This window comes from Osmerus mordax, chromosome 14, assembly GCF_038355195.1.
Source record: "Osmerus mordax isolate fOsmMor3 chromosome 14, fOsmMor3.pri, whole genome shotgun sequence".
Classification (NCBI taxonomy): domain Eukaryota; kingdom Metazoa; phylum Chordata; class Actinopteri; order Osmeriformes; family Osmeridae; genus Osmerus; species Osmerus mordax.
In genome coordinates this window covers 11,503,216-11,516,267 of record NC_090063.1, presented here as the reverse complement: position 1 = coordinate 11,516,267, position 13,052 = coordinate 11,503,216, and the positions used below count along the sequence as shown (strand labels likewise).

At 45.4% G+C, this 13,052-nt stretch overlaps 2 protein-coding genes across 2 annotated transcripts; one reads left to right on the top strand and one right to left on the bottom strand.

The window, feature by feature from the left end:
• Positions 1-2,114: 2,114 nt before the first annotated feature.
• Positions 2,115-8,171, top strand: pi4k2b (phosphatidylinositol 4-kinase type 2 beta). The gene is made up of 11 exons (XM_067250677.1): positions 2,115-2,627; positions 4,440-4,591; positions 4,791-4,871; positions 5,123-5,242; positions 5,378-5,509; positions 5,711-5,864; positions 6,474-6,535; positions 6,921-7,020; positions 7,194-7,327; positions 7,664-7,723; positions 7,998-8,171. Exons 1-11 carry the CDS (start codon positions 2,276-2,278, stop codon positions 8,169-8,171), a joined length of 1,521 nt encoding a protein of 506 aa, XP_067106778.1. The 5' UTR covers positions 2,115-2,275.
• A 1,574-nt stretch (positions 8,172-9,745) lies between these two features.
• On the bottom strand, positions 9,746-11,556 carry LOC136956925 (cerebellin-1-like). Its single transcript, XM_067250968.1, has 5 exons — positions 11,454-11,556; positions 10,858-10,939; positions 10,637-10,762; positions 10,249-10,365; positions 9,746-10,128 (listed from the first exon to the last, which is right to left on the bottom strand). The coding sequence occupies exons 1-5, from the start codon at positions 11,526-11,528 to the stop codon at positions 9,845-9,847; spliced, it is 684 nt and encodes a 227-aa protein (XP_067107069.1). The 5' UTR covers positions 11,529-11,556; the 3' UTR covers positions 9,746-9,844.
• Positions 11,557-13,052: the final 1,496 nt, after the last annotated feature.

Below are 13,052 nucleotides of genomic sequence, written 5' to 3'. Positions count from 1 at the left end.
AGATTGGACAAAAAAAGCTGAAAGAATTTTTTTTAAGGGCTCTGGAGAGGATGTGGAAGTAAGAACGGGGAGGAGGTGGGGAACAGAAGGATGGAGAAAGTAACAGTGAAAGACAGAGGGGGAGAGGGAGAGAGGGGCTGGAAAAGGGATTATTTAAGAAGGCTGGATGGTGTCTCTGCTCTTCCTCCTTGTCTATTTGAACCCACCTCCTTCTCATCCTTCACTCCCAATCCCACCTTCATCCTCCCTCCTTCCCTCTTTCATGCCTTCCTTCATCCCCCTTTCAATTCTCCAACCCCCACTTTGACAGATCACATGACTCATGTGATACCAGCTGTCTGGCAGCTCATTTGCATGTGTTTTAACTACCGTCCACCATTAGAGAGAGAGAAAGAAAGAGAGTGGAGAGAGACAGCGTGGAGAGAGACAGAGGCGAGAGAGAAAGTGAGAGAAGAGAGGAGGGAGAAAGCCATATCTGAGAAAAGAAGATGATGAGAGGGAGACAGAGATGGCAGAGGGAGTGAAAGGAGAGTCAAAAGAATGGCGAGGGGGGGGGGGGGGGGTGAATGAAAGACAAAGACAGAAGGTGCTGGGTGTGATTGATAGAGGAGAGTAAAAGGAGGCTTCCTCAGTCTCCACAATCCCCCAATGAGAAGAGAGAATGAGAAAAAATGATGAAAGAAAGAGAATTAAAAGAGAGACAGCAATAGGGAGATTAATTGTTTTCGTGTACACATGTATTTGTGTGATTGTGTGTGTCTGTGTGTGTCTTACACGCATACAAGCATATGTTTATAACTAGTGTGTCCACCAGGGCACTGGCTCATCCAAGGGGTGGCAAAGGGTGCCGGCTACCACCCCAGCCAAAAAGACTTGCCCCCCCCAATAATGGTTTACATTAGAGTACATTGCATTCAATAATATGAATATTATAGGGATTATACTACAATGCTATAATAATTTATGGTGGCATTGCATCACACCGTCCCTCCATGCCACCCTACTACTATCTCCTGTAGGTGGATGTGAAAAGGTCTACATCCACCTACAAAAATGTCCACATTCACATACACTGCATGCATGATGCATGCAGTGTATGTGCACATGGTTCTATCCCACCAAGGTCTTATCAGTAGGCAAGAGTATATAGCTACAACACGTGAGCTTCAGTAAACATGTTAAGTGGAAGAAGCATCATGGAGGGGACATGCAAGAAAAAGCGGAACATGTCGGAAAAAATATATAAACCTACATAACATATTTACGTTAATTAATTTGTTCAACCTTTCAAAACTTTTTTTCTTCACACAGGAAGTGAAAGGAGAGGATAGGAGAGAGGAGGAGAGGGTAGAGGAGAACAAGAAGCCTAGAGCAGAATACAATAGAGTACAGTTGAGTATTATAGAGTCCTCATCAAGTACTCAATCAATGAGTGTGTGAATGTGTTTCACATGCACCTGTGCCAGTGCAAGGATTTCATATGTAGGCCTATGTATATGTAAGTTTTCAGTAGTATGAATGCGTGTGTGAACATTTCACATGTGAATGCGTTTCATATGTGTCAATGCGAGCATTTCAGATAGCCTATGTGGATATGAGTTTTCAGTAGTAGTATGGATGAGTGTGAACGTGTGGATGTGTTTCCTATGTGTTTGTGTAAGGACAGTCTGAATTTTTTCATAAACGGACCCTAACATAGAACCTCCCCTGAGTTTAAAAAAAGATAACAAAACTTGTATTCACGGTCAGACAATACATCAGAGCAGACTAGGGAAATGGGATCTAGAAGGCCTGTGAATTATTGACAGAATCGTATGTGTCGATAACCCCATCTAGTGGTTGAATGGACTGTAACGGTAGTGCAAGTTCGTGCTGTTATTTCCGAAGTCTTATAACAAAAAGTACACTTTACTCTTATGTTTTCATAGAAATAATCTTACCATTCTCCACACGAAAGTCTAAGTCGCTTCGAATGAGGAAGTCTAAAATGTTCCTCAGTATCTTTGCAATGTCGTGTTTCAAAATATAAAATGAATGCTTGTATCTTTAAAATTGGTCAGCTGGGTTGATAGCATGCGCAGTGGCAGAGAAGGAAGCCAGTGAGCATTGTCGGATGATGTGGACATTCAACGGGTGAAAGCCCTCTTTAGTGTCAAAGCTGTTAGCAGCCAGCATCAAAAGAAAGAGGGACATCGGAAGCTATGGAACGGTGAAAGACAATATATAGCGCTTGTTGCAGACAATTATTTGTACTCTTATAATCGAAAACCCGACAATGATGTCAGAATGCGACCCAAACGAGACCGAGGGCGAGCCGGTGGTGATAACGTTAGATATCACACCTTCGTTGGCGGTTTCCAAGCAGAACTTATGCTCGCTTCAGCCCCCTTCGGTGTTGTTCGACAAGAACCGGGCTGGGCTCGGAACAAACCCGGGAATCGCTGTCCGGATATCGGGCTCTATGGAAAGTGTCTTGACCGAGTTAGAGACAGACGGTTCCGGGGAAGAGACGTTGTTGTTGCCTTGTCTGACAGGAAGCACATCGTCTCCTCGAGGCGCAAGAGAGAAGAGGTCGAGGCGGAACAGAAACAGCTCTTCCTCGGATAAGGACAACTTGGCCTCGCCAGGTAAGCCGGTGACAAAGGGAACGCAACAGCTTGTCATGCATAAAATGGCACAACAAATCTAAGATTGGTTTGCTGGCTATCTTGCAAGCTAACCAAGAACCCAGTTCCTAAGAATGTCTGATTGTCGAAGGAGTAACATTGTGGTCGGTGGGCAGTGACAGATTAAATTCTATTCGGGTCTTCATGGTTGCAAGTATTGCTGACATGGCAAATGGGCCAAAGGTCAGAGCTTGCTGGCAGTTGATGTGTGTGTGTGTGTGTGTGTGTATATATGTATATATATGTATGTATATATATTTATATTTTTTTTTACCCAGTATAATTTTTTCTTCAGCGCAAACACACAAGTAGCTTAAAGATTTTCAGAGAAGTTTTGAAATAACTTCAGAACTCTGACAGGTATATCTTGCCTTACTTGCTGCTTATCAGAGAGGCTGTTTTGCGTGAACATCAATTTCAGCTGATCGCATGTGAGCAACTATAAAAAGGTTTAGGTAGGGAAGGAGAATAGTGGATCTCGTTGTCTCCATGGAAACTGTCCCTGTTCTGATTTTATTGCTAATTGGAAATCAGCACTCCTCAGTCCTCCTCCTCCCCCTTCTCTGTCGCTTTTTCTTTCTTTCTCCCTCTGTCGCACACTCCTAGCAGTCTCTCTTGGGAGCACAGTGTGTGACATGGTCATATCCTGTCAAAAGTTACCCTCTCTTCTATCTTCCTTTTGCTCTCTCTCTCTCTCTCTCTCTCCTCTCTTTCTCTCTCCCCCTCTCTTTCTCTGTATGTCTCACACACAGCCGGAACCAAAGAGAGAAGGAAGGCAGTGAGGCTTTTGTTTTCTGCCCTTACAAGGTCAATGATCTGGGCTACAGATAGGCTAGGCTGTGGAGAACCTCAGGTGTGGGTTTCCTCTAACAAACGGCTGTATTCTCTGCGAGGTGAAAAAAACCCGAACGAGAGAGAGAAGGGGGTGGAGTCTGCACCTGCTTGTTCTGTCTGCCTACGTACAGGATTTGCAGTGGGTTGACTGGAGTCCTGTGTGTGAGAGCTGGCCTTATGCATATTTAACACCCATCTTCCTGGGTTAAAGGCCCCAACACAAAGTACACCTTCACATTGACACACACACACACTATCCAATGCGCACTGCCCACACACGGTGTACCTACACACAGTGTGCCCACACAGAGTCCACAGACTATTGTGCATCCACACAGTGAAAGAGTGGCCATGCTGGTCCAGTATGCAGGCTATCAGCTAACATGGCCTCTGGTCCGGAAGCCTGATGTAACTGAATTAGCCTGTATAAGAAACACACATGGCCTTGGCGCATTTGTGTTGCAGCCTGACCTAGGCTACAGTTTGCCGCTTTGAATAGACACAGTCTACATACTGGGCCCAGTAAATCAGTATTAAGAACCAGTATTATTCGGTCATGCCAATGGACTCCCTTTTCCTAGGCCTTACTCCACCTCAGACCCAAGGCGACGTGTTTATTATACAGCTGAGTGGGGTCATTACTCTATCTCTCTTTCTCTCTGTCTATCCCTCCATCTGACTATCTCTATCTTTCTTCATCTCTCTCTCCCTCTCTATGTCTCTGTGAGTCAGCGTCTGATTAGTAACATATGGGGCTGTGTTGTCATCACCTGACTGTTCTGCTCACTGGAGGAAGCGTCATCTGATCAGAGCATATGCTGTCTGTGTATACGTGTGTTTGTGTATTTGGTGTGCACCTGTATATCAGTTTCAGCTTGTTAACCATCCTTTTCGCCGCCCTCCCTTCTCTCTCTGCCTCCGTCTTTCTCCTCCCTGCAGGTAACAACGGCAGAGACTTCAACCATTTCCCAGAGGACCCTGAGTTTGCTGACATCATCCAGCGGTCGGAGCAAGCCATCGAGACCGGGGTCTTCCCTGAGAGGATCTCCCAAGGTTCCAGCGGGAGCTACTTTGTCAAAGACCCCAAAGGGGTGAGGGGAGAGGACAGAGATGTTGTAGTCTTCTTAAAGGCCTCTTTGTCATGAACTCTATTCATAAGCTCTAGGCTTGTATCCCATGTCTGGTTGAGGGAGCTCTTACCCCCCTCCTCTCTCTCTCTCTCTCTCTCTCTCTCTCTCTCTCTCTCTCTCTCTCTCTCTCTCTCTCTCTTTTTCTCTCCTGACTCCCTAGAAAATCATCGGCGTTTTCAAACCAAAGTCCGAAGAGCCTTACGGACACCTGAACCCCAAATGGACCAAATACTTCCACAAGGTACCATACTCAGTCTATCTGTATTTATCTATATTATATTAATCCTTATTGCCTCTCTGAATTGCAAATGCTACATTTCAAGGTAAAGTGGCCCCCTTGCACCTGACCCAATCTGGGTGAATATGATTAGCATTTAAGACAAGACGGCAGTCCTTAAAGGTGATGTCGATTTATTTCCCTCTCTCTCTCTTTCCTCGTCCCCTCTCTCTCTTTGTCTGTCTCTCTCCGTCTCTCTCTCTTTGTCTCTGTAGCTTTGCTGCCCGTGTTGTTTTGGCCGGGGCTGTCTGATTCCCAACCAGGGCTACCTCTCAGAGGCAGCTGCCTCCCTGGTGGACACCAAGCTGGGCCTGGGAGTCGTGCCCAAAACCAAGGTGTGTGAGTCTAGGTGTATGCGTGTGTGTGTGTGTGTGTGTGTGTGTGTGTCTGTGTAGGTATTTTTCAGGACATGCATTTTGATAAAGTCGTTAGATCAATAGGATCAAATGTATTGTGTGTGTGTGTGTCAGGTGGTGTTCCTAGCCAGCGAGACGTTCCACTACAATGCCATCGACAGAGCCAAGTCCCGGGGGAAGAAGTACGCCCTGGAGAAGGTTCCCAAAGTGGGCCGGCGCTTCCACAGGGTCGGCCTGCCCCCCAAGGTACACACACACACACACACACACACATGTATGTATGTGCACTATCACAGCAAGCTCTCACAGTCCATACCATGTTGTAATGTTTCATATCATCATTAATACATATAATTGAATGCCATTCATTTACCCACCTGTGTTTAAATATTTACAGTCTCTGTATCTGAAAGCCATTAAAAATGAAAGGCGCTGGTTTATATTTAGGTGGGCTCGTTCCAGTTGTTTGTGGAGGGCTATCACGAAGCAGACTATTGGCTGAGGCGGTTTGAGGCGGAGCCTCTGGCGGAGAACATGAGGAAGCAGCTGCAGTCTCAGTTTGAAAGGCTGGTGGTGCTGGACTACGTCATCAGAAACACAGGTGTGTGCCTGTGTGTGCCTGTGTGTGCCTGTGTGTGTCTGGGTGTGTCTGTGTGTGTCTGGGTGTGTCTGTGTGTGTTTGTTTGTGTTTGTTTGGGGTAGTGGTGTGCCAGAGGATTTGTGTTTGGTGTTAAATAGGGTGCTGTGTGTGTGTTTGAGGCAAATGCGTGTGCGAAAGGATTTGTGTGGTTGACAGCAGTGTGGTGTGTGTGTGTGTGTGTTTGGACTTGTGGTGTACGAGAATATTTGTGTGCGGTGTACAGTTGGGGTGTGTGTGTGTGTGTCTGCACACAGGGGGTGCGTCACTGTGTTTGCTGCCACAAGGATAAGAATATCCGACTGTGCCCCCCTGTTACATAACTTCTGGAGTGTTGCGTTTCTAAAAGGCTCCAAAACAATGTCAAGCTCTTGACGTTGTCTGTCCTTCCGCGGTTGTCTCGCCTCGCCTGTTCTCTGTAGGACTAAATGTCAGGGAGAGTTTCTCAGTCTCCATTCTCTCCTCTGAGGCGCGTCCTGCGGCACGGTTCCTGCCATCTCCCTCCTCCCTAGTGTAATGGACGCTCTCTTTTCTTTCCGTCTCTCTCTTTGTCTCTCTCTTTCCTGGCGTCAGACCGAGGAAACGACAACTGGTTGATCAAGTATGAGAAGGCGGGGGCCGGAGAGGGGGAGAAGGTGAGGGGCTGTTTACTGTAGCTGGGTCGTGTGGGACGCTGGCTGCCTGACAGAGGACACTGTACACGTGGACTCCACAGTGCACATTGTGTACCCTGAATGAGTAATACATACACACACACACTTGGCTAGTATTGAACTTTATCTCAACACGCATACATGGACTTTATATATACACACACACACACACCTCAAGAGACTAACCCACCCAGACAATCAATGCAGTTGTTGATGATTGCCTTAGACTGGAACTGATAACTAGCTGAATAAACATAGACAATCTATGTTCAGTCATTCATTTCTTCTTTAAGTGAAATCCCTTTAAAATAAAATAGGGATGCGTGTGTGTTTATATGTAATGTGTCCCCCCCCCCCCCTCCTGCAGGACACAGAGTGGACAGGGTCTCCAGACTCGGCCATCAGAATAGCAGCCATAGACAACGGCCTGGCATTCCCCTTCAAGCACCCAGATGAGTGGAGAGCCTGTAAGAAACAACACACAGACACACGCGCAAACACACACACTGTTGTGAACACCGAAGACGGTAAACACTGTTTCGAGTGACGACGGCAAACTTGAGGACCCTATTAGCATCTCTCTCCCTCTTTCTCTCTGCCCTTCCCTTGGACATAATGTTCCTCTTTCCCTCCACCCCAGACCCCTTCCACTGGGCCTGGCTTCCCCAGGCCAAGGTGGTGTTCTCCCAGGAGACCAGGGAGCTGGTGCTGTCCCGCATCTCCGACATGAACTTTGTCCAGGACCTCTGTGAGGACCTCTACGAGATGTTCAAGGTGAGCCGTGTTCCTCTCTTCCCCTTTGTCCACCTTTTTTTTGTTTCCATTTGTTCCTGCTCCTTCATCGCACCTCTCCGTGACTCCTAACGTTCCTCTCTCCTTTCGTCTCCTCCCCCGTTTAGTCGCTTTCTCCTTCTGTAGCTCCGTCGTTTCCCCTCTTATCACACAGCCTCCATGTCCGCCAGCTATTTCTTCTCCGTTATAAAGAACGTAGCAGGAATGTCCCATCCGTTCGCGGGCAGCATCTGTCGCTGCCTCGTCATGTTTCCATACACGCGCGAAAGAGAACGGCTAACGCCCCTCTAACCTGCCCTGCCCGTCTCTGTGTTCCAGACTGATAAAGGCTTCGACAAAACCATGTTTGAGAGGCAGATGTCTGTCATGCGAGGACAGGTGGGTCTCGGCTTAATCATGTCTACGTTCTTGTGTGCATACTTGTTTTTGAATACATTTGAACACTTCTATGTCTACTACTTCAGCTGTAGCCATTGTATTGTTGGCTGAAGATTGCTTGTCTTTTCTCTCTCTCCCTCTACCTGTCTCTCTCTCTCCCTCCCTGTCTCTCCCTCCCTGTCTCTCGCCTCATCTCTTACTCTTCTATTCAGTTTTTCCCCTCCCTCCTCCTTCCTTTAACCTTTGCCTCTCTCCCTCCCCCCTTCCCCTCCAGATCCTGAACCTGAGCCAGGCCCTGAAGGATGGTAAGAGCCCCATCCAGCTGGTCCAGATGCCCCGGGTGGTGGTGGAGAGGAGCCGCTCCGGGGGCCACGGCCGCGTGGTCACCCTGGGCAACGCCTTCACCCAGACCTTCCACTGCAAACGGCCCTTCTTCACCTCCTGGTAGGGAGGGAGGGAGGGTGGAGGAAGGGGTGGAAATGAGGATCTTTTAATCCGGACCCTCCAAGGCCCTTCCCATCTGGATGTGAGGGCGGGGGGGTGGGAGGGGGGAAGTGTGTGTGTGATGGGAAGAAAGGAGGAGACAGAGAGGCCAGGGACGTGACACGGGGAGCAATGCATCTTGGGAAGAGGGAGCTGCAGTGGACGGGCACATCTCTGGAGAGACCTTGAGGGCATGTGCGGTTGCCATGGTGACTCACCTGAGAGAAAAACAGATTCGCACTCTATTCAGAAGAGAACGGTGTGGGTTTTTTTTGGTTTCGTTTTTTTTAATCTTTTACAATACCCACTCAAGTCTTCTACATCATCCCAGAATCAATAGTCTGGAGTGGTTTCCTTGACTCCTGCCACTCACAACAGAAGACATTCACTTAGAGTGTATGATTCTAATAGTATTTGTATACTGGTGTCTGAATGAAGGAAGTTAATCTCTGCACACAACAGCTGCAACTGCTGGCATGGAGCCATTTTTACCGATACACCCACGTGCACACACACCTTGACCTGCACATACCAATTAACCAACCACGTCACATCAGGAATGGATAAAGAGGAGCCCTCTGTGTTTTCAGCTCTCACTACTGCCAAAATTGCTCCAAACCGAAAAAGCGGTTTACCAAACGGAGAAAAAATCGGGAGGACAAAACAACTTGAATCTATAAACTGGAAAAAGAGAGGGAGGAGGAGTGTGTTTGAATGTAACTGTCGATTTGTACCTGCAATGTATATAGAGTTTGTGCTCCAAGACATTTCCCAACGCAGGGGACATGGCCGTCAGCGACACACAGCGTTTCATCAAAGCTAAGGATGAATGTATTCGTTCACTGATTTGTATTTTACAGCTGGGAGAGGAGGGCGTTGGCTGTGGAGGGGTGGATTTACCTTTCCCCCCCTCCAACCGCTCCTTCACTGGATGGAAGAGAAAGACAGGAAAATTACTTTGGGAATGTTTGCGCCCTCGCTCTCAGTGCTGTTTAGAGTTTTCTTATGTATGCATCTTGGAAGCTTTTTACTCTTGCTGAATGATTGTAGAAGAATTGTATATTTAATAATGTGTTGGGCAAAATTTCATGAATAAATTTGGGATTGGTAAAATATTAAAAGGTTCATTCTTTTATTCCTTTGTCAACATTTTTCATATCATTCACCCTCTGGGTTCATCCTAGACCTTATGGGCTGAGCCTCAACTTTGCCACATCAAACTCCATTAAATAAACCCTAGGTTCCAGACCAGAACTCCATGTTACATTACATTAGCGACATCCCATCAGAAAACTAACCAGTATCCAGGGAACATGCAAACAGGTTGAATGAGCGCAAGCCTTAATGATTAACTAGATTGATGACCTAATACCCCAGGCTAAGGTGTGCTATTTATAGTCCTTTTAGGACCCTGTCTATAATTTACATAGACAGGTCAGTACACTACAGACATAACTTGGATTGGAGGCACAATCAAAGGAGTGGAGAACCGAGTCTCCGAGGACAGAGGGAATGTCAAAAACACGAAGCGACACAAAGCTAGGTCTCCCATCTGATGGCGTTTAATAGTGTACGCATTGTCACGTGGTGCATCAGGAAGAGTTGTTAGTGAACCTTGGGTTAGGAGAATTCCTCCGTTCACATAGAGAAGAGCAGGAAGCCAGTGAAGCTGCTGTGGTTGTCGATGCTATCACCAATGGAGAAACCTGAAGGCAGAACAGTGTACACTACATCTCCCGTCTCCAGCTCCACAGTAAGGCCGTTGGCTAGATAACTGTGATCACCATGTTCTTGCCATTCAATATTATACAGTATGCTTCTGCCATTCTTCATCAACCTGATCCCATAGTATTTCTTGGACATGTAATCCAATATGGTGAATCTAAAGTAGTAGACTCCTCTCATTGGTGCTGTGAAGATACCTGCAGGAAGAAAACACAGAAAGGATATGAGAAACATATCATGAAACCATGTAAGTCAAGCCGTTTGTGTGTGTTTAAAGTGGAGGGTCAGTTGTGCATGAGGGGTCATTATTTCTTTACCGGTAATTGGGTTGTAGGCCTTGCCAACGTTGACGAGGACTCTGCTGAACTTCAGTGTGATGTCTGTATTAAACGGTCCTACTTGTCCTCCAAGTCCCACAGAAAAGGCCACCTTGGCTATAAACCAACAAAGAGAGGAATTAAACAAACATAACCTCTACAGGATTCTGATTCCTTTAAACTGACTTTAAAAGTATGCTAAAAAGCAATTTTGAAATTATGTTTTGCCATCCCTTTAACAGGCTGTTAAGATAACACATTCTTAGACACACATTTTCCCTCAGATTATCCATATAATTGTGTGTAATTATTCACAGATTTCCCAAAGGTTTTCATTATAATAACATTACAAGGAACAAATTGCCCAACTAGGGTATTCTATGACTACAATTGTATCGGTTCTCCTGTTCGTCTGCTTTCATCTTTGTAGCATTCAGGTCAGCTAGCAGAGCAGAGATCTGGTTCTCCTGTTGTTGAACCTTGACCTCACTGGCCACCAGTCTGGACTCCAAAGCTATTTAGATACAGAAATGAATAGGATTTAGTCCAACACACTCAAACTCAGGATACACATGGACTCAAATACTAACACACACCCTTCACACACACCTGCAGTACGTTGTTCGCTGTCTGTCAGCCTGGCCTCCATGATCCTCAGCTCAGTGGTAGAGGTCATCTTCTCTGACTCCGTCTGACAGAACACCAACCATTTATTTAAACAAGAATAAACCTCAATATGTATGTTTCCTTTTTAAGCTTTTATTATTCTCAAAGAAGTACGTACAATATAGAATCCATTAAACTGTTGACCCAACTAACAAAAACACTATATAATACAAAACAACCCCCCTGGATAAGTGTGTAGTCTCAAAGATCAGTTTGGGTCAATGAATGTTCAACACCTCACCAAATCCACCACTGTTCAATGTTGTAAGAAAGTCAGTATCTACAAAAAGTATACAACTTATAGCATTAAGATATGGGAAATGTCACCTAGCAATAAAGTCCATTAACTTACACATATGGGTTGAGAGTATGTAATTTGTAAGCTATTACAAGATTTGATTCATTGCTCTAACCTGTATGTAACACTATCTGATTAATTTATAGTTCGGAGTTCTTGGTAGACTGTTACCGAGACAAAAGTAGATGAACTGGAAATAACTGTTTGCTTGTTTTTCAAATGAAATCTTAACAAAACTCACCTCTTCATTCTCCCTTTGAGCCTGAGGCCCAGACAGACTGAGCAGCAATAACGACAGTAGAAACATAACTTTCATTCTGAGAACGATGAAATGATCAAAAACACACATCAGTGCAAACACGTTTCATGCCCACCTTTATATGGCTTGGTTATCAGCTGAAACTGCGCAAGATAAGGTGTGAGAAATCCAGGTGTTATAACATCCAAGGTTTCACCTGTCTGAACACGAAGGGAACATTCTGAGGTTTTATTTTTTTAGGTCACTCTTTCCATTGTTGAAAACAGCTTTACTTATTGTAGCGTCATGAGAAGAGCTGACTAGGGCAGGCAAGAGTGAGGCAGTGCAACAGGGTGGGAAGGACCACGCAAAAACAGGTTCCACAAGAAGAGGGCACTTTATTTTCCAGGAGCAGACCAAAAACCAAACTCAGGCAGGTTCCTTCTTCAAACTTCCACAGTCCAACAAAAATCCACAAAAGTTAAACAAAAATGACTTTCCCCTTCAAAGCCATCCTTCACTCACCCAACAGGGCTTAGTAGGGAGTCAGATGGCTGAGTGGTTAGGGAATCGGGATAGTAATCAGAAGGTTGCTAGTTCAATTCCTGGCTATGCCAACCAAATGATGTTGTGCCCTTGGGCAAGGCACTTCACCCTACTTGCTTCGGGGGGAATGTCCCTGTACTTACTGTAAGTCGCTCTGGATAAGAGTGTCTGCTAAATGACTAAATGTAAATGTCTAAATGTAGTATGCCACCTGCTTCTCTCTGGTCCAAACTAACCAGCCGTGTGGCCTTTGTCTCTCTGGGTTCTCCCCCTCCCTTTTCTAGTCCTAACTTACTTAGGTGGATTACACATCTACGCCTGTCCACTTGGTGGGGGATTCTGGGAGATGTAGTGTGGGCCATTGCCACCATTTTGGGGTGTTGCCACCTCTCTGGTCCAGGGATGTAACATCCCTCCACTACCTGTCCCCTGGTAATGTCACATTATACTGTAATTATGAAACTTACTTTTTTCTTACTCACAATTTACTAATGACCAATTGTATTGGATCATTCCACAAAAAAAGTAAATTTAAGTTCACTTTTTTATTATTTGACCATTTGAAAACATTGTCTCATACAAATAACATGTTAAACGTATCGTTCTATTCCAGGATGTTACATTCCTTTTTAATTAAGCAGTTAGTCTATCCAAGTTGTTTATGTAATGTCAACCCTGTGACATACATATTGGATGGTTTGGAATAGATTTCGATACATTTTTATGACAAGTCAAAATTAAAATCAAATCAAATTAAATTTTTGTAACTGTTTTTACAATCAATGTCACAGAGGGCTTCACATAGACCCATAGAACTGCACCAACCTAAAACCTCATGGGGAAACAAGGAAACACAGGAAAACTCAGAGAAAACATTGAAGAAACCTTGGGAGGGGCATTTCAGTGGGGGATCCACTCCTCCAGAGATGGTCGGTGATACAAAAAGGTGTAGACCATAGGCTGAACATAGTCACGCATCAAGAATAGCTCTATAATTGAGAATTCAAATGTGCAAATGGATATTGAAACACAGATACCCAGAGTTCCAAATCAGTG